At 57.7% G+C, this 26,930-nt stretch overlaps 8 protein-coding genes across 8 annotated transcripts; 3 read left to right on the top strand and 5 right to left on the bottom strand.

The window, feature by feature from the left end:
• Positions 1-1,571: 1,571 nt before the first annotated feature.
• SODALDRAFT_282215 (hypothetical protein) lies at positions 1,572-2,976 on the bottom strand (the record flags this gene model as incomplete). The annotated part of the gene is made up of 3 exons (XM_028608329.1): positions 1,572-1,939; positions 2,021-2,331; positions 2,546-2,976. Coding segments are annotated over 3 exons (1,110 nt in total), but the record flags the coding sequence as incomplete, so codon positions are not given.
• Positions 2,977-3,060: 84 nt separating this feature from the next.
• SODALDRAFT_345813 (mannosyltransferase) lies at positions 3,061-5,194 on the bottom strand. Its single transcript, XM_028613223.1, has 2 exons — positions 3,761-5,194; positions 3,061-3,680 (listed from the first exon to the last, which is right to left on the bottom strand). Exons 1-2 carry the CDS (start codon positions 4,801-4,803, stop codon positions 3,281-3,283), a joined length of 1,443 nt encoding a protein of 480 aa, XP_028464257.1. The 5' UTR covers positions 4,804-5,194; the 3' UTR covers positions 3,061-3,280.
• A 2,572-nt stretch (positions 5,195-7,766) lies between these two features.
• SODALDRAFT_325784 (hypothetical protein) lies at positions 7,767-9,508 on the top strand (the record flags this gene model as incomplete). Its single annotated transcript, XM_028610017.1, has 2 exons — positions 7,767-9,230; positions 9,263-9,508. The coding sequence occupies 2 exons, from the start codon at positions 7,767-7,769 to the stop codon at positions 9,506-9,508; spliced, it is 1,710 nt and encodes a 569-aa protein (XP_028464256.1).
• Positions 9,509-10,383: 875 nt separating this feature from the next.
• SODALDRAFT_335549 (NAD(P)-binding protein) lies at positions 10,384-11,738 on the top strand. Its single transcript, XM_028612491.1, has one exon. The coding sequence runs from the start codon at positions 10,517-10,519 to the stop codon at positions 11,480-11,482; it is 966 nt and encodes a 321-aa protein (XP_028464255.1). The 5' UTR covers positions 10,384-10,516; the 3' UTR covers positions 11,483-11,738.
• On the bottom strand, positions 11,519-14,108 carry SODALDRAFT_335548 (hypothetical protein). Its single transcript, XM_028612490.1, has 9 exons — positions 13,782-14,108; positions 13,525-13,660; positions 13,233-13,411; positions 13,098-13,134; positions 12,938-13,005; positions 12,592-12,855; positions 12,379-12,497; positions 12,241-12,308; positions 11,519-12,144 (listed from the first exon to the last, which is right to left on the bottom strand). Exons 1-9 carry the CDS (start codon positions 13,860-13,862, stop codon positions 11,834-11,836), a joined length of 1,263 nt encoding a protein of 420 aa, XP_028464254.1. The 5' UTR covers positions 13,863-14,108; the 3' UTR covers positions 11,519-11,833.
• A 2,187-nt stretch (positions 14,109-16,295) lies between these two features.
• Positions 16,296-18,384, top strand: SODALDRAFT_335547 (cytochrome P450). The gene has a single exon (XM_028612489.1). It carries the CDS (start codon positions 16,608-16,610, stop codon positions 18,273-18,275), a length of 1,668 nt encoding a protein of 555 aa, XP_028464253.1. The 5' UTR covers positions 16,296-16,607; the 3' UTR covers positions 18,276-18,384.
• A 368-nt stretch (positions 18,385-18,752) lies between these two features.
• Positions 18,753-25,344, bottom strand: SODALDRAFT_335545 (hypothetical protein). The gene is made up of 2 exons (XM_028612488.1): positions 24,454-25,344; positions 18,753-24,308 (listed from the first exon to the last, which is right to left on the bottom strand). Exons 1-2 carry the CDS (start codon positions 24,924-24,926, stop codon positions 18,854-18,856), a joined length of 5,928 nt encoding a protein of 1,975 aa, XP_028464252.1. The 5' UTR covers positions 24,927-25,344; the 3' UTR covers positions 18,753-18,853.
• Positions 25,345-25,527: 183 nt separating this feature from the next.
• On the bottom strand, positions 25,528-26,852 carry SODALDRAFT_335544 (hypothetical protein). Its single transcript, XM_028612487.1, has one exon. It carries the CDS (start codon positions 26,574-26,576, stop codon positions 25,836-25,838), a length of 741 nt encoding a protein of 246 aa, XP_028464251.1. The 5' UTR covers positions 26,577-26,852; the 3' UTR covers positions 25,528-25,835.
• Between the last annotated feature and the right edge of the window lie 78 nt (positions 26,853-26,930).

Raw genomic sequence — 26,930 nt, 5'->3', positions numbered from 1 at the left:
TGCCCCATTTCTCCGTATGGCACGAGAAGCTCAGTGGCCGGAGGGACCTCAACTGGTCTTCCAGGTGCCCGCGCCTTTGCAGATTCGCGCGGAAATCCCAAACGGTTTCCCGTGATGCGAGGAAGCGATTCAGGGACTGGCAGTCCATGCAACTGCACCGCACGGGGCCCTGGCCGCCGTAATTGGCTGCGCCGCTTGGCTCCTTTCCCACGCGCTTGTCCAGGTACGCGTCGAAGATGGCGGCTGCGAGTTGTTGGTAACGCGGCTCGGTGAGGGGGACGCTCCCGGTGTTGATGAGTTCGCGCACGAAGGGGAACCAGAGGCAGTGGAACTCGTCGGTTGGGGGCTGGGTGATTTTGGCGGCAACTTTGTTGCAAAAGCACGTTGCCAGGTCGTCCCAGTCGAGCTGAATGCAGCGGAAGAGGCACTCGGCCAAGAGACTGTGCCTGATGTACATCTCGGGGTGTTGGTGTGGCCCCTTTTGGAGTTCGCGGTACAAGGTTATCCCGCGGGCCTTTGCAGCGTTAAACGAAGCCTCTGCCGCCATCTTGGTCCGGAGAGCGGCGACATTGAATTTATCCAATACCAACCGGAGCAGCGGCTTGCAGAGCTCCAAGGTCATGGTCTTGTCAAAGACGCCCTCGGTTGCCAAGCCAATGATTCGCATGAGAGCACTCAAAGCAAATGGCGTCAGCGGGGCTGGTCCTTGAATGACGGGGATCAATCTAAAGCGTGAGGTTAGCCCGCTGTAACAAAGGGTGACTGAGACGGCTGGGTTCTGGGGTTGACTTGCTTCGTCTTCAAGTACTCAACATCGTGATATTGCCTAACCATGTTGACGATGGCACACCCACTCTCCCATACAACCGTCGGCCCTCGACAAGCTTCCATAGCGGCAGGAACGACTTCGTCGGCTGCCCACTTCACGATCTGAGGGTTGCAAGAAGCGTCGCTCGGCAGCTCGAGTACCGCCAATAGCTGCATTTGCTCGGCCACGGGACGAAGGGAGAGATTTTTGGCGAGACTTGGACAACGGTCAGAAACGAGCCGATTTTTTCCCACCTCGACTGGAAACACGTACCTGTCTTGGACTCGGCGGAAGTCGAACGATTGCTCGGCTGCTGCCTTCTTGATGAGAGCAAACAGGGGGGTCCCGAGTTGGCCTTGAACCAATCCATGGCCTGGCAAAACAGCTCGTATTCCCGAAGCTCTAGGACAGTCGCTACGAATTTCAGCGCGACCTCCTCAATAACGGTGGGACGAGAGTAGTCGATGTATTGATCCCGGGGCTTGTCTGACCACGCAACCTGTGCGAGGTGGCGAACAATCTTCATCGCCGACTCGCGGGTCTCCGAGTGGGAGCATTTCGCAAGGTACTGGGGCAGAAGGCCCTGTGCCTCGCTTCTGCTGGCGTCTTTTACCAGGAACTGGTCGACGTCGTCATTCGGAACGATAACGGCAACGGTCAGGCGGTACCAGTGCGTCGCTGAGACTCCCTTGAGGACACACGGAGATGGTAGTGCAGTGCAAAAAGGAAAGACAGGGGTTTGGCATACCTCGTTGCCTGTAAAGCCGCTGTAGTCCTCCTCACGGCGCTCGGCACCTTCGAACGGGTCCTCCTCATCCTGAATCAGCCTCTCTTCCAGCTCATCCTCTGGGATGGTCAGGTCCTCGCGCATGGTGCGTCCGTCGGTTGAAACGAGCCTCTTGATGGTGATTTCTGATTCTATAGTCTCGGCGAACGAATGCCAGGAAGCAGTGTCATAGTCGTCTTCACCGTAGTAGTCGTCCTCGTCGTAGAGCGTCTCGCATGCTCCAAGTGCCCTCTTTTCTATGACACCGAGGAACAAGGTTGCGTTTCGGCTACCGCACACGGCTTTTAGGCATTGCATCCGGTTTAGATCGGCGCCTTTTAGGCTGGGAAGTGAGAGGCTGGCCTCTGTGTAGGTGTGGTCCAGCAGATAATATAGGCAGTCAGCTTCGTCATCACTGCCGTTGCGACCGCGACCGCGACCGCGACCTCGAGATTCCAGCCATGCATTCAACGCGTTTCCAAGGCCGTCCAGCTCGGGTGTGTTCATCGCGGCCGAGGGGCGGTGCTGGGCTGGATGCGTAATGGCAAGGTTGTAGGTTAGAACCCAGCGGATGCCAGAAGTGACGGGCAAGACCTCGTGGGTGACATCTGAGAACCACCATGCTATGGATGGCTGCGATTGCGAAGACTTGAAGGTCTTGGTGACATGGCGATGCTTCACGACGAGATCGCCGCCTTGGTGCTCGGAGGGAAGACAGATGATAAGAGTGCCAAACATGCCCGGAGTCTTCTCAGTACTGTAGAGGCACGTGTGTCAGCCTAGCCTCCGAAGGGCGTTGCGAGGGGAAAGGGGGGGGGATCATGTTCATGTCGCGGACCAACTCGGTATGGGGCTTGAACATGGCACCCTTCTCGTAGATCAACATCTTGTGCAGTTCGGCCCTCACCGGGGCAGTAATGCCCAGATGTTGTGCGACCCATTTGCAGGCAGTGTCGATGGTCGAAGCCCACAGAGGGTTGAGATCCAGTTGAGCTGCATCCAACTCCCATGTGTTGCGGACCGATGTGTCGACAAAGGTCTCGCTGCCCTTGCCGTAGGGAGCCTGACGCGCCTTTTCAATCAGTTGCCGAGCTGTGGCTTCCTGCAGAGGATACGCTATATGGCCAACATCGCGGACCAAGATGGGCTTGATGTTGGTGTGAGAGAGTTTGGCAAATGCCGCGAAGCTCCCGGCAGGTTTTATTGCATCCAAGGCCTCACAGAGCCCCTTTTTGATGTTGTCGGCAGGCTTGACTGGCTTGCGCGACGCGGGCGCGGGTGCGTTCGCGTTCGCGTCCATAGTGGCAGCTTGAAGTACAGGCAGGATAGCTGTAAGTTGTCGGTGCGACTTTGGTCGAGGAAGCGACGCGTTGCGGAAGTCGCGTCTGGACTGTGATGTCATCGTGGGGTATTTTTGCGGTTCCAATGTTCCATGTTCTTATCCACCGTTTTGGTTGGCGGGGTTATCTCAGCAAGCTCAGACCATCCTTGGATACCTTATATTGTACACGTGTACATAGCGTAAGGTAATTACCTGATATACGTGGAAGCTAGCTGCTGGCGCTTACTAAGCCATGGACTAAACAGCGCAAAGGGAGTGAAGGTATTTCAGACAATCAACCCGGAAAGAAGTGATGCTCGGCTTTTGGCAGATACGTCCAAGTCTATCAGAACGAATTCATGATAGCCGCATAGGGCTGACACGCTCAGGCTGGCGGCAAGAAGCAAACAAACAAGCCCCCCTGAATCATGGCATACATGACCATGAAGATGACTGCCCTCTCACCCCAAACACTCCGCTTCTCGTCTTGGCCCGCAAGACAATTGGCCAGCCACCAGTACCAAATGGGATACCCAGAGGCCAAGCGGGTGACGACCTGGACATGGTACGTCGAAAGCGCCAGGGTAGCGAGCACCACCTGGCCAGCGGCCACGGCCTGCACGAAGGTCCTCGATCCCGTGTCCAGCCGACCTACAATGCCGAGTGACGTGGACGGTTGTCGAAGAACCTCAACTCCAGAGATGGACATGATGGTGAGTACAGGAGCGGCGAGGAGGAAAAGCGGGAGATTGGACATGGTCCAGTAGCGGAGGAATCCGGTGCCCCTTTTTTTTCCCGAGGTGGCAGGCATGTCAGCAAGTGGACAGAACAGCGCATCCGACGTCGCAAAAAAAGACAAGCTTACCAATAATGCTCCTGCACAAAGGCATAAATGCTGGGGAGGGTACGGTGACACCAAGGTCTCGGCTCGGATGGGCCGGAACAGTAGCGTAAGTAAGCGAAAACCTGAGGCACGGCGGACCCGGCAGCGACGAGGACTCCGCCCGCCAGGGGACCGAATAACCCCAATAGGTACCCGACGAAGGAACGGTCATGCTGCTGCTGCTGCTGCCCCTTACTCCCGCGGCCCAGCCGGGACCGAACGAAACGCAACGTAGAAAGCACGCACTCGGCCGCGAAGGGAATACCGTTCAGCACGCCATTGGTACGGAACGCCGTCGCCAGGCCGAGGACGGCACCAGCCGCCACCTGGAGAGCCGTCTTCCCCCACGACCTGCGAAGAGGCGCTGCCCTAGCAAGAAGAGAAAAGCCGGCGAAAGTGAGGAGGGCGAAAGAGCTCTCGGCGTACGGGGCGGAGAGGAACAGGCCCGCCGGCGAGAGCGCGTGCAGGAGCGCAGCCAGGAAGGGTACCAGGTCGTTGCGGCGCGGCGGAGGGGACAGGGATTGCGATGATAGTGTCCGCACGAGGTCGTACAGCGTCATGACGGCGGCAAGGTGCGCTGCGTGGGACACGAAGACTCCGAGGGCGGCCTCGCGGGCGCCGGACGGAGCTTCTTGGCCCGGGTCATCGTGGCGGTGGTGGTGGTGGTGGTGTTGGACAGGCCACAGGCCGGTGAAGAAGTCGAGGAGGCGGGACAAGAAGGAGATGACGACGGGTAGACCGCGGGCGAAGGCCCATTCTTGCTCGTAGAGGTAGCCGCGGCGGGCAGAGGCGGTGAAGTAGATGGCGTCCCAGCGGGTCAGGCGCGTGACGGGGTCGAAGGCGTGGGCGTGTTCGTCCTGGGCGAGGGCGAGGGTGGTGGAGGTGTCGTAGGCTGGACCGGAGAAGCCGCTTCCGACGGCGATGGCGAGTAGGAGGCCTTTCCAAGCGATAAATAAGGATAGGAGGGTGCGACGGGGATGGAGGAGGATAGGGGAGGGTCCCGGAGACTGGGGCATGGACCGCATGGTGAATGTGGTGCGGCGTGGGGGTGAATGGGAGAAGAGGCGAAGAGCCGGAGGACGTTAGTTTTAGCTGAGGACGGCCCGTGACTGTCGAACCATCAGCCTGCGAAAAGGCCCCATGGGCCCCGTAATGGGAACTCGGGGATATCAGAAGTGGCCGTGGCCTGCTGGTGGGAGAGTTGTTGGTCGAAGTTCTGCTTTTCGGCCGATTTGATTTGCGCGACGACGTGTCTTTGAAAGTCACCCAAGTAAGGGAATTGTGGCTGGGGCGCTGCAAACAAGGAAGTGTGGCGCACGTCGTTTGAACTGCTGCCATTCGTCCAACCCCGTTTGCCTGCGCCTCCACTCGTTGATTACTAATCCAGGTACCGTTGTACCTGCTTGAAGGCGCCGTGCGCCATACTCTTCAGCCACACGTTGCTCTCGTGGCTCTTTAACATGGCATTTTATGAGAACTGTCCCGCGTATAATATGCAAACTACGAGAAACAGCGGTCGAACAATGGCAACTGGCTGACTCGATGGTCGTCAAAAATTGAAACTCGCATAACCAGTGACCTAGTGTAGGGTCTAGACTGTAGTACTCTATCACGAGCCGCATTCACGTGCGAATTGCCTCCTGTCACTCGGAATCTCGGACCACCGAGAGGGCCGCAGCTGAGATAAACCTGGCCAGAAGGGTTTCCGCTTTTTTTTTTCCTCTTTCGGTTCGGAAAAGAAAAATACACAAGAGAAAGATTGAAAAAAAAAAAAAGGAAAGAAGAACAGCCGAGCTCCCGAGTCTAGACTCGGCATGTTGGGGACCCGTGGTAGCACCGACACTGCGGTCCGACTGGGGATCGATCGGGGATTGATCCACGAGTCAGTCAAGGATTACAATTCTGTGCCATCGGCGCCCTCCAACCACCAAAGGTCTGTATTGGTAAGAAATGACGCATGCGGCAAGGAGAATGCTTTCATATGATGGCTTACCTGGCTTCCGACGACAAGCTAAGGTAACTAGGTACGACGAAGTACTCTTCGTAATCAGTCATCATGGAAAGTTGGAAACATCACGTTCTCGGTCAAGATCTACATCTTCACCGAGACCAAACCATTTACCATTATTATCCATCCAGATTCGTCGCCCTTCCCTTTCGGTGAATTGCTGGTGGCTTGGCAGACCAGTCGTATGCATGCGACCAGCTTATGCCCGTTATGCCCGCCTATGCCCTAAGTCTCGGCTTCTCTTTGGGAGCTTTCGTACGAGATCCCTTTGCCCCGTTTCGGACGATTGAAGGGCTCCAGAGGACTCAGCATTAGTTCGCATTCGCGAACGCGAAGGCGGATCCCGTCACTCCGATGATACCTACACTGTACAATGCCCGCGGAGTACACTGTAGTGTAGGTACCTACGGATAATTACAGCGGTACCCGTACCCTGCGGACTTTTGATGACGGGTATAGACCTCATCGCCAAGATAAACCGGAGGCCGCTAAACCCATGGAAAGGTGTATGGAATTTTGATGTTGCGCTGCATTGGCGATCATCGCACCCTGCAGTTTGGACGAAATCCGGAAGCGGGGAGCGAGCTTCGTTTGCGGAGGTTCCTTTGGCAGACCAAGTGAGACCAGCTAAGATGGTGGAAAACGAGGCCGAGAGACCATCGTCACCCACCTACCTTACCTAAGGTACGTTGTACCTACGTTGTATTGGTATACCGCCAGGGCATCCGGCAGAATAGTGTACTTCCCGATCCTCTGTCATGGACTCGTGGAGTTACCCACAGCCTACCTTAGGGTGGGGGCTAGACCGACAACGGAATGGCCTTGCATGGATAAGGTGATAAGACCGTCTTACTATTGGGACGTTACTGCACGACTCGCTACACCGTCCAGCTGGCGTGGTCCCCCTTTGCAACTTGCTTTCGCGACCACTTTGTACTATTTGGCATGATAGGCAGTGGCACATTTGTGTGGGTAGCAAGCGGAATCAGCTGGGAACTGGGGGTTTTCTCCTCACAATGTTGAGCAGAGAACGGAGCACATTCGAGCATCAAGTGAAGCGACGGATGCCACGGAGTCAAGGATACCTTAAGTAAGGTAAGGTAAGGTACGTTGTAGAGCGTGTATTACGGTGTAGCTACTGGACGAGTTACAAGCCGATGAGGCTTCCCCTTAAAGCTCGTGCCATCCATGGGCTTCTCTTTCTTCTAGATTTTTAATTTTTCCCCCTCCTTTTTCTTCTTCTTCTCCTTCTTCCTCTCGTCTTCCGCTATATCCTCACACACGGGACAATTATGCGCCGCCCATTTGCCATTGGACTGGGTTCCGTCGAGCTGTCTTACTCCGTACATGGCTAGCCGCTGCGCCCTCTTTTGCCTGTCTCTCGCTGTTATCTCTTGCCCGGTCCTCTCCTGTGTACCCTGTACCCCCTAATCCGCCCTACAGAGTACGTATGTCTACCAACGACTACTTTGTATCCGGTACCCTTTACGCGTACACTGTTCCAGCTCCGGATTACCCGAATACGATCCCTTCGCTACGGTACCTTGGGAAACTCCGACCCACCAACGCCACCAATACCAATACCACACCCAAGACTGCTGCTATTCACACCACCACCACCACCACCACCACCACCACCGATAGCCTCACCTTCCTACAGCGGCCCTTCTCTTCACAACTCAAGCATCTTGGGCGGGTTTGATACCATTTTGCCTTGCGTTGACTACGGAACTACAGCTGTCGCTCACCAGCCTTCTCTCCACCCCATCCTTGAGTTCTATCATCTATGATTTCTATGACATCAGAATATCAGAATCACACCCACATCCACAATTGCAACCGTCACGCGGCCCACGACGTAGCGACCGGCTCGCCTCTTTACCTACCGCTACCGCTCTTGTACAGAATCATTTCGCCTTTATCTATCGGCACCCTGTGGGCGATTACCTAGTTTCCACTTCTAGGTAATCGCCGACGGACATGTTCCTCCACTCGGGGGCCAGCCTCCACGGCCACGAGTTTTCGAAGCGTCCTCCCGCAGCAGCAGGGAACCAGAACGCCGCCCATGCTGCCCACGCTGCGCATCGCTTACGATCCGCCTTTGTAGGGGTGAACCCTCCTCGTCGTCCCTCGTCTCCTTCCTCCGACCAGACCGCTTCACCCTCTCGTCGAGTCTCCTTTGGGCCTACTCCGTCTTCGCCCCTCACTCGTGCTGCTCGTCCTTGCCCAGCCCGCCCCGTCTCCTTTCCGGCGTCTTTCGAAAAGCAACACGTCGTACGATTCCAGGACGAGCCTGCTGTAGTCGGCAATAATAGCACGACATGTGCAAGTCCCTCCTACGCCACGAGCGAAGAAGACTCCCTGTCGGATCACAGCGGCACCACCGTCTCGGAGAGTACCGTACGCGCATGTAAGAAACGACGAGTCCAACGGGGTCCGAGTTCGAGTTCGCGGCCGAGGCAGGCCACTAGCTTTGTCCTCGCCTACCCGCCCCCGACGCTGCGCACCAAACAGCGCCGATTCGTGCAAATCCGACCGCGTCTCCTCCTGCAGCTCCGCCAGCTCTCGCCCGACAAGCGGCCGAAGCCCGCCATCGACGTCCTCGCCACCTGCGTCATCGCCGGCACGCACGCCGTGCCCCGGCTCGTACGGCACGTTCCGGCCATGGTCAGGGCGTTGCGGGGCAGCAGCCTGGGTCGGGACGACCTGGTGATAGCCAAGAGCGAGGACTACGACGCCCCGTCGTACGGGAAAGACGATACCACGAGCGAGAAGGACCTGGAGAAGCGGGAGTGGGTCGCTGTCGTTTCTCCGCTTTCTCCGCTTTTTCCGCTTTTTCCGCTTGCGCCGTCGTCGCGGGACCAGGGGCGGAACGAGTCGGTGGATCGGGCCGAGATCGTCCTAGCCGACGGTGCTGCGTGGACGGCCAAGACGCTGCCGAACGGGTCGTACGAGTTTGTCCATGTTGATGATGCCGCGGGGCGGACGAGGACGGCGAGATGGGTGAAAAGGAGCGCCAAGGCGGGCAGGACGGCAGCTACGGCTGGGGGCGCGGTGTCCCCTGCGCCGGATGCCGAATCGAGGTTCACTTTCAGCATGATCGACCCTGGGTCGCGACGGCACCCTATCCTGGCGACACTGACGCCGTCCCATCTGGAGGTCATGCGCTCGTACAAACCGCCTCTGCGTTCCGCTGCGGCGCCGCCCTCTTCGCCCGGTTTTCGCGGAGACGACGACGACGACGCTGCTGTCGGTTCTCCTCCGTCGCGAAGGTCTCTCCCCGTCGACGAGGCCACGCGGAACTTGATCATGGCGACCTCGGTCTGGGTATCTCTCCATGCCGGGCACGGCTGGCCGGCGCAGGCCCCCAAGCCGCCCATCCCGTTACCGGTCGGCAGCGGAGTGGGTGGTCATCGGTCGTCGGACCGCCAGGAACCCGCACCCGTGCGTGCGGCCACGACGACCACCCTCCCAAGGTCGTTGACCGATGCGACGACGTCTCGGTCTCGCACGTCGACTACAACGAGTACCACCCCCCGGCGAGCGCTCTCTACGGGAGCGGCCTACATGCTACGGCGCCAGGCCAAGCTGGAAGGCAACAAGTCCGCAACGGCAACGGCCAGAGGAGGAGTGGTAAACACGGGCCAACGGGGGGCGTTGGGAGGTTCGAAAGACTCGTCGGAGGAGGTGGGCGTTGGGGGAGGGAAACAGAGTATGTGTAAGAGGATCCGAGACTGGAGAATTCGGATCAGGCATTCGAAGAGAGAAGAGATGGGTGACTAGTCGTCGTCTTCTCGGCGCTGGGAATCGGGAATGGTGGATGGGGAAGAGCGGCCGGAGCCGGGACCAGCTGGCTGGAACTTGGGGGCCCGGTGGAAGTTTGGGGTGATGTGCGGTATCCTGTGTCAGGCGAGTCAGGCGACGACAGGCGGGTACAGATCACGGTGGGAATGTGCGTGTGGTTAAGCATTGAACAGGCGATGTGCTTGTGTTGTATCATTATTATACCTTATACCCCACCAAAAGGAAGAGACAGAGTATAACGCAGAATAGAGTCGCCAAAGATGGAGCGCGATGTATTGGGGTCTAAAGGGTCTAAAGGTTGACCGAGATGTCACCGATATCTTTCGGTCAGGAACGTCGGTGTACTATCGCTATCGGGACGGGACGGGACGGGGAAGACAGACTAGAATAGCTGCCAAGTTGGGCATCCACTTGTCGGCGTCGCTGTCCCACGCCGGAGACAAATTCGAAAACAGCCGCACTGCCGCACTGCCGGCATTTGCATCGTCCCGAGCCTTTGGCAGCTTGGACACTCTCGGGAACGCCAAGACCCCAGGACCATCAGACTGATGTCCGTTTTGGGAAGGTCTCCACCAAACGGCAGAAGTGTGATTGGTTCGTTGGCTTATCAAGCTGTTTGGTTCCCGGGATCCCAAGGATGTGGATTCATTCGTATAGGGTCGAGTGACATTGGGCCATGGGATTGAGGTCCCGGAATTGTTCGTGGCTTTTGAATCGTAGGGTTCATGTTCTGCCGGATCAGGTATAAATAGTGTCGCCGTCCCTGTGCCCTTCTTTCATCCCTTTGTCCTGGAGCCTTTCTCTTCCTACACATCAATCAAGAGTTGCCCATTACCACGGTATCATCCATTCCCCCTGCCTATCTTGCCAGGCTTACAAGTTACCGCTTATCTCCTTCGTCTCCTATCCATCCATCCGTCAACACCATGGGCGGATTCGGCGACCTCTTCCGCCTCGGCTCCGTCCTAGGCGGCAACGCCCGCAAGTTCAACCCCGAGAAAGAAATCCCCAACCTCCAGGGCAAAGTCATCCTCGTCACCGGAGGCAGCGACGGGCTGGGCAAGCAAGCCATCCTCGAATACGCGCGGCACAGCCCATCCGAGATCTGGATGGCCGTGCGGAACCTCGAAAAGGCCAACGCCGCCATCGCCGACATCCGCGCCCAAGTCCCCGCGGCCCCTCCCATCCGCACCCTGCAGCTCGACCTGACCTCGTTCGCATCCATCGACAGAGCGGCCGCCGAGTTCCTCGCCGCCGCGACCCGGCTCGACATCCTGATGCTCAACGCGGGCGTCATGGCCACGCCGGCGGCCCTCACGAAAGACGGCTACGAGGCGCAGTTCGGCACGAACCACATGGGCCACGCGCTGCTCACCAAGCGGCTCCTCCCGCTCCTGGAGCGCACGGCGGCGGAAGAGCCCGGCGCGGACGTGCGCGTCGTGGTCCTGACGTCGCACGGGCACGAGTACGCCCCGAAGGGCGGGATCCAGTTCGACTCGCTCAAGACGGACGGGAAGGCGCTGGGCGTGTTTGTGTGTTATGGGCAGAGCAAGCTGGCGAATATACTGTTCGCGCGCCGCTTGGCGGAGCTGTACCCGCGCATCACGGCCGTGTCGGTCCATCCGGGGCTCGTCAAGACGAATCTGTACGGGACGGATCCCAGCGCCTCGGCGGCGGCCAAGGCTATGGTGAAGGCTTTGGGTGGCTTGTTCCTCACTCCCGAGGTGGGGGCGCGGCATCAGCTCTGGGCGTCGGTGGCGAAGGGCGTTCGGAGCGGGGAGTTTTACAAGCCGCTGGGCGTGGAGGGGTTGGGCACCCCTGACACGAGGAATGACGCGTTGGCCGAGAGGTTATGGGAGTGGACGGAGAAGGAGTTGGAAGCACATGCTTAGTGGTAGTGGTAATGGTAGGGGTCTGGCGGTTATGGTAGTCCGTTGAATGGCAGTGGGCCGTCCCAGCATTGCCGAGCTGTATTGGAAAGTGTGTCTAAAACTACAATCAAGAGCCAGTTCAGTAGCTGGCCGGTGTGGTATCTAAAAGTTCTCAGCACAGCCCCCCAACATGGCCGTGCCGTCCTAGCATCTCGACCAGTCAAAGGAGACGACGGCTAGGCCATGAAGGGTATCCGTACAGTATATAATACAGGGCAACATGAAGCCTCTCCGAATAAGCACAACTTGTTTGTTCTTTTCCTCCTTTATTTCTCTCGAGCTCTTCGTGAGGCTGCCGAAAACTCCCAGCCATCACCACTGGGGGGCGTATTGCTTGTTCGCCTCGACGTCCATCAGCTCCACGACGTCGGAATCACCAGCACGCGGCATGATCGAGACGGAATGCGTGACGCTCTTGTGTATGCCGCCGCCGTTGGATGGGAACGGAGATTTGGAGTTTCCGTAGCTCTTGACTTCATGTTTCGATCCGGTCGTGCGGTTGGTGCTCCCGAATCCCTGGGGGAAGTAGCGGCGGAGGCAGGCAAGGGTGGAGGGCATGCAACAGCAGATGACGGAGACGTTGCATTCGACTACGCTGTAGGTCGCTACCATGACGTTGTTGTCTGGACGTTGGTCGGCGGTTTACGGTCAGCCTACATGTCCTTCTGGGGAGGGGCAAGGATATAGGCATGGTGGGGTTCAAGTTCTCTTTGACTTACATGTCGGATTGGAGGATGTAGAGTATGTGAGGAGGCCTTCGAAACGAATGATGCTCACAATGGTGATGCTATCTCCAGCGTCAGCAGGATGTGTAGGCCCAACTGTAGCCCCCGGGGCGTTCCGTGCATGTGACTTACACAAGACCCACGCTGAACATGAGGATCAGGTAAATCTTCTTCTTCGTTCCCAGCTGCAGGCTGAGGAGCTGTCGAATCGGCAACGCTAGGATCCAGAGGTCGGTGGCGATGTTGATGGCCTGACAAGACGAATCGAACGGAGTCAGCGATATAGTTACACGGTCTTTATTTTTTCCCTTCCTTTTTAGGGCGGCGGGCAAATTTGTTTCTTACCGAGACAGCCCACCAAAAGGCGTTGTTGTCGTAGCATATCCCCTCGCCCGTCCCAGACCATGCTGACCAGGCATACTCAACTGGGATACAGGCGAGAACGGCGGCGATAAACGTTGACACCATGAACAGGATGCAGTGGACTATGCTACCCCAGCATATCCATTGGAACTTCTGATCGGGGAAGACGCGGATGAAGAAGAGGAGGATGGCCACTTTCGTGAGGTTGATGGCTGGGATGTAGCTGACTTGGGTCACCCAGGTGTACTGGAGTCAAAGATGCGAAAGGGCATGCTGTCAGTTTACCCCTTTTTCCTCCTCAACCGTGGTTCTTAGAGTACTGTCTTACCCTGACGACGTCTGTGATTTGCTCCGGAGTCAAGGTCCAAATATCCTTTCCCATACCGTTGGCCATCACTGACGATAGTCGTCAGCACAGAGACTAGAGTCGGAGCGAGGAAGCTGAGCGAAACGGAAGGACCGTGTCAGGGGTACACAGTAAAACATACTGAAGAATTCGAATACGTTCATGGGCACGGATGATGCCTATAGCGGAGAGCATTATACAAGGTCAGCGAGACATATGAACGGCGGAAGAAGAATACCGGGGGCAATGTTCGCCTAGAAGGTGCCGGAACGCTTACCCAGGCCACATAGGCACTCATATCGGACCATCCCCACTCCTTTTGTATGGAACACTCCCACACCCTGATGAGGATTACGAACAAGGCAATGGAACCGGACACGGCCGTGGCAATGGGGGCCACCAGACTTCTATCGCGGATGGGCTCCTTGCAAAGAGTTGATGTTATGTTCCGGGAAGCTGAAGAAAAGGCGCAAGTTAACCGAGAGTCGGCGAACTAAAGTCCTCCGGGGGCAGGAGAAGGACGTTCAAGAGGTAAAGGTTGGGTTGGGGGAGGGGTGTACTGCACTTACCCAAAGCCTCGACGACGGTGCAGGCGCCGAGAGTGCACAATCCGACGTTTTCCATGAGAGTCTCGTCGGCGCAGATGCAGTCAAAGTCGGTTGGACCGCAAGAGGACACCTCGAGATGTGTGGCTAGACAGTCGCCCTGTGGAAGATTTGCGTGTTAGGCCTTTTCTCTCCCTTCTCTCGTCTCCCTTTTCTTCTTGTTGTCTTTCTTCTTCTCCTCCTCCCCCTCCTCGTTCTTGCTTCCTCTCCTTCTCACGTACCGCACACTGCGGCATCTCCTGGGCCTTCGAGAAGACGGCCAGGCCACCGACGGCGAGGGCTGCCCAGGCCGGCAGCCTCATGGCGGCTGGGCGTTTGCTGTAGATGTTTTGTCGGTCGTAGTCGTACAAGTTTCGCCTGGAGGCAGAATCTCGGGATAAACCAGGTGCTCGGAATCGACGGAGTACGAAAAAGCAGAGAAGAAACTAAAAGCAATAAAAATGAAGAAACAAAAAGTGAGTGTCGGCACGCAAACTCCTCAGGAGCCTTTCGTGTTCTTCTTGGACGTGGGAACGGGGCGACATTTAATTCTACACTTTCGTCAAGGCCGACGAAGCTCTCGTGAGATGGGGGCTCATCTCTTCACAAAAGCCCCCCCTGGCCCAGGATGAGGAGAAGTAACTTTGCAGAAAGGCGAAGAATGTGACTTGCGCCCGTAGTTCTGTAACCGAGCCCGTGGAGGGGTCGTCAGCGACCTTGACCCCTGAGAGCCTGTGGACCACACCTGGGACCCCTGAAAGGTTTATGAGATTATGACTGGCTATCCCGAGTCCAGGACCTGTTACCGAGTAAGAATGTCCCATAATCATCTGCGTTGTACTCTACAGCGTTAAACATACTGAAACTGTTGTAGTTTTTTGTAATTTCAGAACAAAGCCCGCAAGGGTAATATCAGATTCATATTCTTGAGCGTCAAGTCCGTTCGAGTGGCCTTATAGTGGAGTGCGTACATATGCCGAGTCTGCATGCAGGCAGGCCGCTCAGGAGGCAGGCTGGGCTGGGCCGATGGCCTTTACCCCCCATTATCGTTTAGATGCTGCGTATTTATTCCCACTGTTTGCCACTATCTATCTAGGTACGGCCAACTCTCTATAGACTCAACTACCACTCAACCAGGTATTGCGGCAGTGGAGCCTTTGGGGTTTTCGAATCTTCAACTCTACAATGGCATGTCTGACCCTTGGAGTCTTGCAAATCTCTTCACTCACCGGCTTCACCTCCAGATGCTGTATTGGGTTTATGGGTCTGCCCGCGTAGCAGAATCCTCGGGCCGTTGCCGCGGGCCCGTGGGGTGGGCATGAATGCTCCGTAGAACCGTGATCCAAGACCGCAAGCGAGTCGGGGGGCCAGAAATAGGTGCATACTCATTACAAGTTGGAGACATTTTAAAGAGTTGTCCGAAAAGATCACGATTACCTCTGGGCATGGGCTTGGCTGAGACTCCTGGGTCGTGACCACCACTAGCCCGCGTCTTATAAGACATACCATGGACTAAGACTGCGGATGATTTCTGATATCTCACCCGCATATTGGAGGGCAGGCTAGCAGCGTATGCCCCCTGTCGGTTCGTTCTCATCCTGCATACATGCCTACTTACAGTTGTACTTGGATATCCCGAAATAGCGGTGAAACAAAGCTTTTATGCATCGATTCAGGGTTGCCCATTGCTTTGTCTATCCTATCTGGCATGCATTTCAGGACTCCAGACTCAAGAGAGGCGTTCTAGCACGACACAGTAGGACGAGGACTTGGGCCTAGGCGGGTCATCCCGTTCGCATCCACCAGACGCTTTGCATGCCATGCCATGCCACTAACACGCCGGGATGAGCTCCCCGGCGCTCCGGCAGCGACGCTAGTCCTCGCCATGGCCCCATACCAAGACCTCTACTCCATGTAATTCAGCTGTGAGATGAATATTCGAGGCGTCATGCGGGCGGGACGACTCTTTCAAAATTGCCATGTAGAAAAAGAAATTCTTGTCAGCAATATGTAGTCAGCCCAACGGAGAAATCTCCGGCAGCACCTCGCACCACAGAGCGTCACTCTCCTCTTGGTATGAATAAAAGGGTGCAAGTAGCCATTCGTCGTCCCGGGCCCGCCGTGTCCCTTCCAAGGACACAGTCGACAGTTGAGAGACTCGACCAAGGCGGACCGTCCCATCGTGACGATCCAAACAAGAGAGACAACTTGAACTCTTGTCATGGCCTCTGAAAAGGTCCGTGGGAGCATTAGACTTGACCAAGCTTGAAGTGTCTCGCGTGCTTGGCAGATGTGCATACTTATACGCATGGCACGGACGGCTTGCATCGCCTGCTCCATACAACGTACGTATCCGCGTCCTCGTACGAAGCACAGTAGAAACACACTTAGAGCTACACCTTACAGCTCCATAGAAAGTTGAGGAGATATTTCTCCGGGGTCTCTATCTGTACCCATGAAGATCGCACCTCTCCCGTGAAACAACCCATACAACGTACAGCCATTACTCAATCCATCAAGATTCAAGCCAGGCCCACGCTATCATTACAATTTACCTGGCAGTCGGGGGCCAAGCATGGGGTGTCGCGACTGGCGACTGGCGAGTCGGCGACTCGCAGCCCCCACCCTCCACCCTGATACCGTGCCGTGCAGCTCGGCTACCACCGTACCCCGTCTTTCCCCCTCCATGCGCGAGTCGGTTCCCCAGGAGCTCGGAGATCATGGCACGCCAGTCCCATCCACAGCCTATTCCATCCCCAGTGGTGAATGCAGGGCCAATATAGCGTGGGAGAGGCGTGGGGCCCATGCGAGAAAAGGCCTGGAAAAGGTAATGATCAGGATATTTCAAGCGGGGGACCAAGTAGGATCATGTCGCAACATGGAAAGCTTTATGTTTCCTTGAAAAGAGCGCGGGGACCCCCGGTGGCATTGGAGTTTACACGCACATCAGCCCGTTCTCGTGCTTCCTCGTGAGCGCTTCCGCCAGTGTCTTCGAAAGGGAAGGGTTTGCAACACAAGACGACGCAGCACAAGACGACGCAGCACAACTTCATCCTCTCTTCACCAACATGTTGCAAGATCCGCGTCTCCTCTTGCTGGCCCTTTTCGGGGCCCTTATCCTCGGCCGCCTCCTCACCTCCTTCATCCGCCGAGGACGGGCATCTCCCAACGCCTTACCCCTCCCACCAGGCCCCAAGCCCCTCCCTCTTCTCGGAAACCTGCACCAACTCCCCAAGAGCTTGCAATGGCTTCACCTATACTACATGAGCAAACAATACGGCCCCATCATGCACCTCAGCATGGCCGGCCAGCCCCTCATCATCCTCTCCAAGCACCAACCGGCCTACGACCTCCTCAACAAACGAGGCTCGCGGTACTCGGACCGCCCGCGCATGGTCATGGCCGGCGAGATGGTCACCAAGGGCATGCACATGCTCCTCCGCCCCTACGACGACCGCTACAAGCTCCACCAGCGCATGGAGGCCCCCCTGATGACCCTCCCGTCCGCCAGCTCCTACCGGCCCCTCCAGGACCTCGAATCGCGCCAACTCCTGTTCGACGCCCTCCGCGACTGGGACACCTTCGGCGAAAAGGGGCTCGACTTCCACCACCACCACGAGCGCGCCATGGCCAGCTTCATCTACTGCCTCCTCTACGGCTACCGCCTCAAGACGGGCTACGAGCAGGAGCTCCTCGACGGGAAGCGCGTGCAGGCCGAGTTCGCCCGCACGGGGCAGGTCGGCGCCTACCTCGTCGACTCGATCCCGCAGCTCAACCACCTCCCGCGCTTCCTGGCCCCCTGGAAACGCGAGGCCGACGAGCTGTTCGACCTCGAGCGCAAGCTCCACGTCGGGAACCTCGACAAGGGCCTCGCCAACCCGGGCTGGAACTTTAGCAAATTCATGCACGCCTCCCAGGAAGCCCAGGACATGCCGAAAGTCGAGCTCGCCTTCGACCTCGGCATCCTGGCCGACGCGGGCCTGGACACCTCCACCGTCGCCCTGGACTGGTTCATCGTCGCCTGGATCACATGCGGCTCCCGCTGGGTCCCGCAAGCCCAGAAGCTCCTCGACGACGTCGTCGGCCGGGACAGGCTGCCCACCTTCGAGGACCGCCCCAAGCTGGCCTTCATCGACGCCATCGCCAGCGAAACCCTCCGCTGGCGCCCCGTCGTCGTAGGCGGCGTCCCCCACTTCACCAGGTCCGAAGACGCCTACGAGGGCTACCGCATCCCCGCCAACTCCATCGTCCTCGCCAACGCCTACGCCATCACCCGCGACGAGTCCGTCTTCGGCCAAGACGTCCACTCCTTCTACCCGGAGCGCTGGATGGCCCGTCCCGCCGACGTCTCGGAACCGCACCACGTCGACGTCTGCGGCCTCAACACCTCCCTCCTGAAGGACCTGCCCCAGACCGGCTTCGGGTTCGGCCGCCGCGTCTGCGCCGGACGTATGATCGCCCGCAGCCAGCTGTTCATCCAGATGGCTCGCATGCTGTGGGCTTTTGGCGATGTGCAGGCTGGCGTGGTGGACGAGGCGACGGGGAGGAGACACCAGGTTAGCGAGTTTGATTGCACCGAGGGCTTCGTTACTTTGCCCAAGCCTTTCCGTGCCGTGTTGCGGCCCCGGGGTCCGTGGGCGAGAGATGCGATTTTGAAGTCTGGTTGTACGCATGGCATTGATCATGCTGAGATTCTCAACCAGGTGAAGAAGGAGAGGCGCGAAAAGGGGGCTTAATGGGTGTCGTCGGGATATCGGGATATCATTACGCATATAGTTAGCACGAGGGCATACGATATCTACAACTACGCATGATTATGATACACGCAACGGTCTTACATTGTTGGAATATGGAGTTCACCTCAACTTCTCAGCATCTCCCATCTCCTAAACGAGGATATATCCATCCAATACACCCAAGACATCCACACGGGAACAGGCGGCCTCACCTTCAACATACGGTTATAGTGTATTGTCATTTCTCTCATGGCATGCTGCTCGCTGTATTCATACACCGTCTATCAAATAACCCAAGCCCATGCTGACAACCCCACGCTTCTTCCTTCGATATGCCGACTGGACTCATACAACCCCAACGGAACATAAGAGATATCCCCATCTATCCCTGTCCCCCCCCCCCCGGACGAATGCCTCCATGCCGTTCTCTTTAAACCCCAACCCTGAATGATTCAAATGTCCACAAGTCGTACCTCGTTTGCGTATGGTATGCGCTCAACTTAAGCAAAGTAACTCTTCCACAACACACCTTCCAGCGCGTCCAGCTGCTCTTCGGTGAAATACTATCCAGGTCGTCGTCAGCAGTCTTGTCTGTAAAGAGAACGCGAAACGAAACGAAACGCGCGCAATGCAGCACTCACCTTCTTATCAACGCTCCAACTGTCCTGCCGCGTCTTTTTAAAGTCCGAGAGAATCGCCTTCGTCGCCTTCCCCACGATCCCCGGATCCGACGCCGCCCGGTTCGCCAGCGTCGCCAGCACCTCCGGCATCCACTTCGGCGGCGGCGTCGCATAAGGGAACGCCTCCACCAGCGCCCCGAGGCCCAGCACCGCCGCGTGCCTCCGCGTGATCTGCTTCTGCACGTCCACCGGCGTGTCCGTCCCCGGCAGCTTCTTCTTCGGCATCGGGTTCCGCCGCAGCTGCGTCTCGAACCGCTCCTTGAGCAGCTCGATCGTCGGCCCCCGGATCCGCTGCGGCGAGCACCGCACCATGCCCGCCAGCGTGTTCGACGCGCACGTGCGCACCTCCAGCTGCTGGTCCGCCAGCATCTCGCTCACCGCGTCGAAGAGCAGCCGCCGCTGGTCGCTGCTGATCAAAAAGAGCCGCCGGAAGTAGATCACCTGCATGTTCACGAGCGCCCGCAGCCGCTGGTGCCAGCTGCTGGACGTCCGCCCGATGCGGATCATCGACGCGATAAACGCCCCCTCCTCGCCCGCCCGGAACGGCACGTTCGGCAGGTGACGATACACGTGGTAGGCCAGCTTCATAAGCTCCGGGTCCTCCTTGACGTCCATCATGTGCAGCAGCTGCTCCATGAACGGCTCCGGGAAGAACCGCACCAGCTGCGTGCAGTCCTGCTGCGACAGCGTCGCGTCCAGCCAGGTGAGCACCGTCTTGGACCCGGACGTGTACGACGACGGCGTGTTCTGTCCCGGCGTCCGTTCCTGTCGCCACTTCTCGATGCGCTCGAATACGTCGAGGATGGTGGCCGAGAACGCCTCGGTCGGCTGGTACGGCCGCAACCCGATCGACGACGCTTCCTTGTTCTGCTCCAGCAGCTTCGGCACGCTCTCAAACGACTCATGGTACCTAGTCCTATAGATGCTGGCGATGACGCGGCCCATGGCCTCCCGGACCGTCTTGTAGGGGTGATCTAGGTGGGCGAGGAAGTTCTCCAGGATGGGCTTCTCGTGCCGGAAGTGCCACCCCAAGTCGGAAATGGCCGACTCGAGCAGGTGAATCTTGGACGCCTCCTTGAAGGCCGCATTGGACGACATGTCGAGTCGGAACGACGTGAGGTGGCGGATGATCTCGTGAGACCGGCGCGGGTCTTTGGAACCCATGATCAGATGAAGGCACGTCGTCCAGTACGAGACGTTTTCCGGCGTCAAATCGTCCGAGATGATCTTGAGCAGCATCGGTGCCGCGAAGCTCCAGACCTTGTTCCGAAAGTCGGGCGGGTCGTCCGACGAGCCCGTCAAGAGAGCGCCCACAATCTCGGCCGTCGCCCGGTGTTGGTGCTTGTCGCTGCCGTCGCCGTAGATTTCCTTGGTCAGCTCCTGCACGTCCTCCATCGTCACCACCGTGCCGCCGTAGTGCATCAGGTCAAACACGTGCATGAGCATGAAGACGTTGGTCATGCGGAAGCGGTCCGCGCTGGGGTCGCGAGGCTCCTGCTTCATGTACTCGAAGCACGTCTTCATCCATTCCCGCGTCACGATGCCGCCAATCTGCTCACGCACCGCCGTCTCGACCTCGTCGTAGTCCGTAAACGGCAGCGGTTTGGCGCGGAAGGCGAGGAAATCTTTGCCCCACACGAGCCAGCCAGGGTGGTCCGTATTCACCATGTACTCGGCGTCGTCGGGCTTCTCGAAAGCGTCCAGAAACTTGGCCGTAAACTCCGCATCGCCTTTCGGCACCGGCACGATGACTTTGTGGCGGTCCTTGTCCTCCCCCAGGATGTAGTTCTCGTAACGGTGATCGTACGCCGCACGCATGTCAATGGCCTCGAACAACGCCGTCAACGCCGACATGTAGTGTACCCGCAAGCCCGGGTGGGTATCGTTGGCGCCCTTGGCGATCACCTCGACGAGCTGCGACGGCGCCAGCGACTTGAATCGCAGCGAGAGGTTGAGGGCGAAGATGATGCAGCGGCCGGCGATCTTCCAGTGCGCGTTCAGGGACAACTGCGTCAGCTCGACCCCGAGAGCCGACTTCTTCTCCTCGACGTGCGCGCGCCGACGCCGGATGAACTTTTTCCGCGCCTCGATGGCTTTCGTGCAGTCGACGTCGGGCTTGATCTGCCCCACCAGATCCTCGTCCACGATGACCATGCTCTCAAACGCTTTGCCAAAGTCGAACATCTGGTAGACGGCCGAGGCCACCAGATTCTGGATACTCGGTTTGTCGATGGTGCCGGCTTTCATGTACAATCGGAGCGCATCCGGCCCGTAGCGCCAGTCCTTCATCAACGTTTTAAGAAGACTCGTGAAGAACAGCGTGTATATGGCGCCCTTGATGCGGTCGTGATCTTCGTCGGCCAGAGCCGTCCGGAGCTTCTCCATGATGACGGGGATCACCATGGGCCGACCGCCGATCAGGGCCTTCAGCGAAGACTCGAGAGCTCCCTGGGCAACGCGACGTACGTCGGCGTACAGCGAAGTACAGGATTCGGCCAGGTCGAGGAGCAGACGCTCGTCGAGCTCGCTCTTCTGCCGGGCCGAGGCGTTATGCTTCACGCGAAGCAACTGGTAGGCGTCCGCCCGCTTAACGAGCAGTGGCCGCGGGTACACCTTGCGTAGGCCGCTGATCTTAAAAGCAGCGATTCCCTGCTTGTACAGTCGGAGGTGCCTCTCAAGCGGATGGGCGGAGCGCTCAATACCCACGTCTGTTATCCACGTCCTGTACGCAGCGTACAGCGCAGTAAAACAGGGGACGTCATCCTCCACGTTTTGGTTGATGAATTGATGCGTTCGAGAGAGGAGTCGACCGACGTCTTCGCGCAGCTCGTGGATTCGATCATAGACGTCGTCTTTGGGACTCAGAAGATACCCGGCCTCGTAGCGAAACTGCGGTCGCGTTTCCTCGTCTTCGGCCGCTTCGGCAAGGGGATTATCGACCTCTTCGTCCATGCCAGCATTGCTGCCCTCCTCGTCATCGTCCATACCCATGGCCTCGTCACCATCCTCCTGGTCGACTTTGGAGCCAGGGCGTGTCGACTGACCGGCGGCTTGACCCGACCTAGACGCGCGTTTCGGGTCGAACAAGGTGGCGACGCCCGATATCGCCAGTCGAATTTGAGACAGCAGCCTCGATACCTCGTCCGACCACTCCTTGTTCTTGCCTTTTCTCGGGACCGGCGGATCGTCGCTCATCAAAAGGTCGAGCTTCTCGGCGGCCCCCTTCATCTGGGCTCCGAACAGCTCGACGGCGAATTCAATCTCGGCCGGGGAGGGCCTGTGCCACTTGATGGTAAGGTCGGATGGGCTGGTGGTCTTCCCCCAGTCGTCCACATCAAGGCCCCGCTCGATGATGGCGGGCTCGTACAGGGCACTATCTACGGGATAGGTGTGGGTCAGGTTGAGCAGGAGATGATGGATGAAGTTGGAGATGTGGATCGTGGGGAGGCCTCGACACTTCTCCTGCATGTACTGCGCAATGGCGAACAATTCGTCCTTGTATCGGAGAGCCTCGGCGCCGACATGTACGACGGCCAAGCTCAGCATACTCAGGTGCCAGACGAGGGCCCTGTCCCGCGGGAGATAATCCGTCCCACTGCTCCGGTCCGAGGCTGCATGGTTGTAGTCGATCTCGTTCCGGATGTTGACAATGAGCATGGGGATAACGACCTTCAGCGTCTTCTCCGGGTTGACCTTGCACAGGGCATGGAGGATCCACGCCATGGCGTCCCGCGCCTGATGGACGACGTGGGTGGAGACCCAGGTGGAGAGCTTTTCCAGGGCCATGTCGAAGAGCTCGGGGGAAAGAGATGCGAACAGAGGGGATAAGGCGGCGGGGAGAGAATTGATGACATTGTCCTCCGGCGTGTTACCACGCAGATGCGAGGCGTCCGGGAGATTCTCGAGCAGCGTGAAGACCTTGCCGAGGAGTGCGAGGACGAACTCCCCGATGCCCAGGGTGGAAGAACGCAGGATTTCCGCCTCGGCCTCGTCGGTCAGCTCCGCGTTGTAGTCGATTTTCACGTCTTGGCCCTCACGTTCCATCCGCTCCATCTCGCTCTGCACCCAGTCCTGCGCGAGGCGGGTGTCGTGGACCTCGCTCTCCTGGTTGAGCAGCGGGACCATGGGGACGCTGTACGCAACGCTCTGGATGAAGCTGAGGGTGTGCTGGGTTTTGCCGAGGTCGTTCGCATCGATGCCGGGCAGGGCGAGGGCGAGAAGGGCGGTGATGTGGCACCGGAAGCCCTTCTGCTTCGACATGGTGTTGGCGATCATTTGCAGACCGTTCAAGCTGGAGGTGGTGCGGTGGACCTCTACCAGGCCCTGCAAGCTGGGATAGAAGCGCTGGAGAGCGCCGGGGAGGATCAGGGACGGCTCGAGGTAGGCGAGCCCCTGCAAGGCGGCGTAGTAATAGTGGGCCACGCGGGAGCTCTTGGAGAAGATGCCCATGAAGGTCACCTCGCGAAGGGCGAGGACAAAACGCGTCTTCAGGGCTGGGCTGATCTTGCGATCAGCGGGGATGTCCAGCTCGTCGCTCTGTTCCCGGTTCCATCGCGAGACAAAGATATCGGTCAGGTAGAGGGTGAACTGGCCAAGGAAGGTCGTCCACGAGCCCGCATTAGACGGATGGTAGAAAGTGTCGACGGCTTCGAGGAGGCCCTCGAGACTGGCGATGATAGAGCTTTCCTCGTCGAGGCATTGCGGGGATAGAGAATAAACGATAAGCCGGGCTATGAGGTAAGCCGGTGGGTATTTCTTCTTGTCCTTCTCCAGGTAGAGGCCTAGACCCGACTGGTAATCCAGCCCGCTGTAGGGCGAGTTGGCCTGGCCGACGGGGATCTCGGTGAGGCGCAGAACAGCGGTGAAGAGGACGTCGGACTGCTCGCGGGTGAAGATGCCGTGGGCACCGAAGGGAACGTAGGCGGTGGGCAACATGTCCCGGGCGAGACGGGAGGAAATGTCGATGAGGAAGATGTCAAAGGCCTTGGAGCGGGCGACGAGCGACCAGGTGTGGAATATGGTGGGCAAAAAATCCTGGGGCAGGGCGCAGGGCGCGCCGCGGGGACCGGAGGTGGTGGGCAGAAGGGTGTTGATGAGCCCCATGACAATGTAGGCATCGGAGAGGTCAGAAGTACTGAAGAAGGGCAGGAACTCCTCGAGCATCTCCAGACGGTCGCGCGGGTCGAAATAGGTCTGGGCGTGAAGGCAGAGCTTCGCCAGTTGTTTATGGGATTTTCTGCGGGAGCTCGGGTGGGAGGCCACCTCACCAGGGAGGACGAGGGTCTTGATTTCGCGCCAGAGGGGTCTCCAGTCAAGGACAAGGTCGTCGACGGGCTTTAGATAATGGAATTTTCTGGATGGGGTGCGTTCATTAGCTAGGGTCACCAACGCGACGGGGGAGGACGGAAGGTAAAGAGAGAGGGAGAGAGAGAAAAAGAAAAAAGAAAGCAGGAGAGTAAAGAAGGGAAAGACAGTAAATCAGAAGAGCGGTCTCCTACCTGGTGAGGACAACAACCATCTTAACAAAGCGGTCGGCACTGCTAGGATCCAGCCCCGGCGCCAGACAAAGATGGTAGTAAAGCTTCGCCAAGGTAGCGCGAAGCTCCCGGGTCATCTCGAACTTGAGGTTGAGCCAGGCCTGCAATTCGCGGGTCCAGTGCAGGGCGCCTGGCGCAAAGTCTTCGGCCTGGATGGCCATATAGAGGTGTTTGAGGATGCCGGCGAGGGCCGCATCGCGCTGGCTTTCTTCTTCGACGGGGAAAGGCAGGTGGTCAAAATAGCTGAAGGTCCGAGGACGGTATCTCCGCTTGTCGTCCTCGTCGGCTTTCGTGTAGGCAGGACCGGGGGAATTGGTGCGCGATATGGTAGCTGCTGTCGAGCCCAAGGTGCTGGCCAGTATCTGAGCATGGGAGGCCGCCGACAGGCCGACGGCGCCATGGGAGAGCTGCGGACCTGCCGGAGCCTCGTCCATGATAGATGGAGATCAAGCTATAGTCTGAGGCGATGGCAGCGTAAACGGGAACGAGCAGCGGTCGAGACGGCAATGACGGTGGCGGGAACGAGACGGTAAGGGGTGTGCTTCTATCTAGAAGATGATCTTTGGGTGGTACAGACGAGGGGTGTCGACGGCCAAGGACTGATCGTCGGGACCCGAGGAGAATGCTGTTCACGGTTCCACGGAGCGGTAGAAGCAGGAGAGAAGAAAAAGAAAATATCAAGCCAGGCCTCTTGGAGAATCAAGAACCTTCGATAAATGAAGATGGATTACCCCCATAAGAAGAAAAGAAGAAGAAAAAAAGGGATACGGGAAGAAGAGGGCGATGGGTGGTAAGGAGGAGGGTTGATGAATGGGGGGGGTGAATGTGAATGGGTGGTTGGCACGAGTTTGCAGTCATGGAGTTTTGGAGGTTTGGAGATGGCAAGTGGAGTTGATGATACCGATACCACAGCAGGCTGTCGGGGCTGGACTTGCCCTGTGCGTCAGCACGAGCTACCTGGCCCGCGGGGAGCCATTACCGATGACTTATAGGTTACCACTTTGTAATTACTTGTGCTTTACTAATTACTGAGCTGGCGCGTCATTCGCTGCCTCGTGTCCAGACCGGGTGACTAATGATAGTGTCCAGTGTCCCCAAAAGTATCCACTCTTCGGTGAGTCTCGGTGAGCCAGCGTCTGGGAAGCTTGGAGTTCATTCTGCAAAGTTATCCTGTACTTTTCCTGTCGAGAATTGACAAATATTGACAAATATTGTCAGGCCCTGGGAGTCATGCTGGCTGACATACTCCGTACTGACCGACCAACTCGTCTATTGTGACTGCACCCATAGTTGACAGTCCCGACCTGCAGAATCACAGGTGCATCAGGCTCTCCTCTCCTTGTTCATGCCCCTCCACGCCCACCAGACTTTCTCTTTTTCCCTCGATGCCAGTTTTCAGATGAACTTTCCCCTCGACGCCTCTTTCTCGATGCATCGTCATTGTCTTGCCGCGTCGTTTGGTGAGGAGACGCCGCTTCGGCCTCGGGCCTGCTGCGGCTTAAACCCCGAGCCGAGGCTTCGGCATATCGAGCCATGGGACGGAGATCCGTATACTTCTTAGGAACCCCTTGCCTGACGATTCTGTCGTAGATTTCAGGGAGGACGTGGCTCAATACCATCCATATACGCCACGGATCGGGCAGAGCGTCGGGCATCAGGTCGATACGAGCGTCCCACTCGTCAGCGAAGTCGTCGTACGACTGTCCGCGCTTTTGGAAACATGGTGTCTTGAAGATCAAGTGGGCAGCTTCCATCGCACGTAGGCTGTCGGTTAACTCTTTTTCTTTGGCTTCGACCTCTCGAATCATAGGATGGAGATCCTCATATTTCTCAGGAACTTTTTCAGAAGGGATGCCGCGACGAATTTCGGGGAGGACACGGCCCAGTACCATCCGTATACGGTCACAATCCGACAGAGTACCGGCACCGTCACACCGGTTGACAAAAGCTTCCCACTTGGCAAGGAACCTGTCGTACGACTCCCCAGGCTGTTGCGAAGTAATTTGCCTGAAGGACATGCTGCGAACCTCCGTAATGTCGGCGCCGCTGTGACGCAGGTCTTCAATGAAGTCTAAGGATCCCATGTCGTCCGAGTCCGCTTTCAAAGCGTCGCCGGCGGGATATTGCCCATTTGCCAGACCCCTGCGTGTCACGTCGGTCCCCAAGTGCGCTTAAACGTCAAGTCGGCGATGGTTAAAGTGAAGGGAAGATGCCAAATAGGTGCTAGCAAAGAGCGAAAATACAGGTGCAAACATGAAGGATAGCAAGATCTGGACAGCGTGTGATCGCGGAGTGGTAATCGCGGAGTGTTCTCTCAGAGGGGCTCTCTTCGTCTTTCTAAGCGACCATCTCCCCGCATGTCTCTGGGCTTTAACTTTGCTTGTTCCATACTAAAGCTAGCCATTGATTCTCTAAGACGTCATTTTATGAGCCGAGAA

Source organism: Sodiomyces alkalinus, assembly GCF_003711515.1.
Source record: "Sodiomyces alkalinus F11 unplaced genomic scaffold SODALscaffold_9, whole genome shotgun sequence".
Taxonomy (NCBI): Eukaryota; Fungi; Ascomycota; class Sordariomycetes; order Glomerellales; family Plectosphaerellaceae; genus Sodiomyces; species Sodiomyces alkalinus.
Note: the sequence above shows the minus strand (reverse complement) of the source record. Positions and strands in the feature narration are given on the sequence as shown.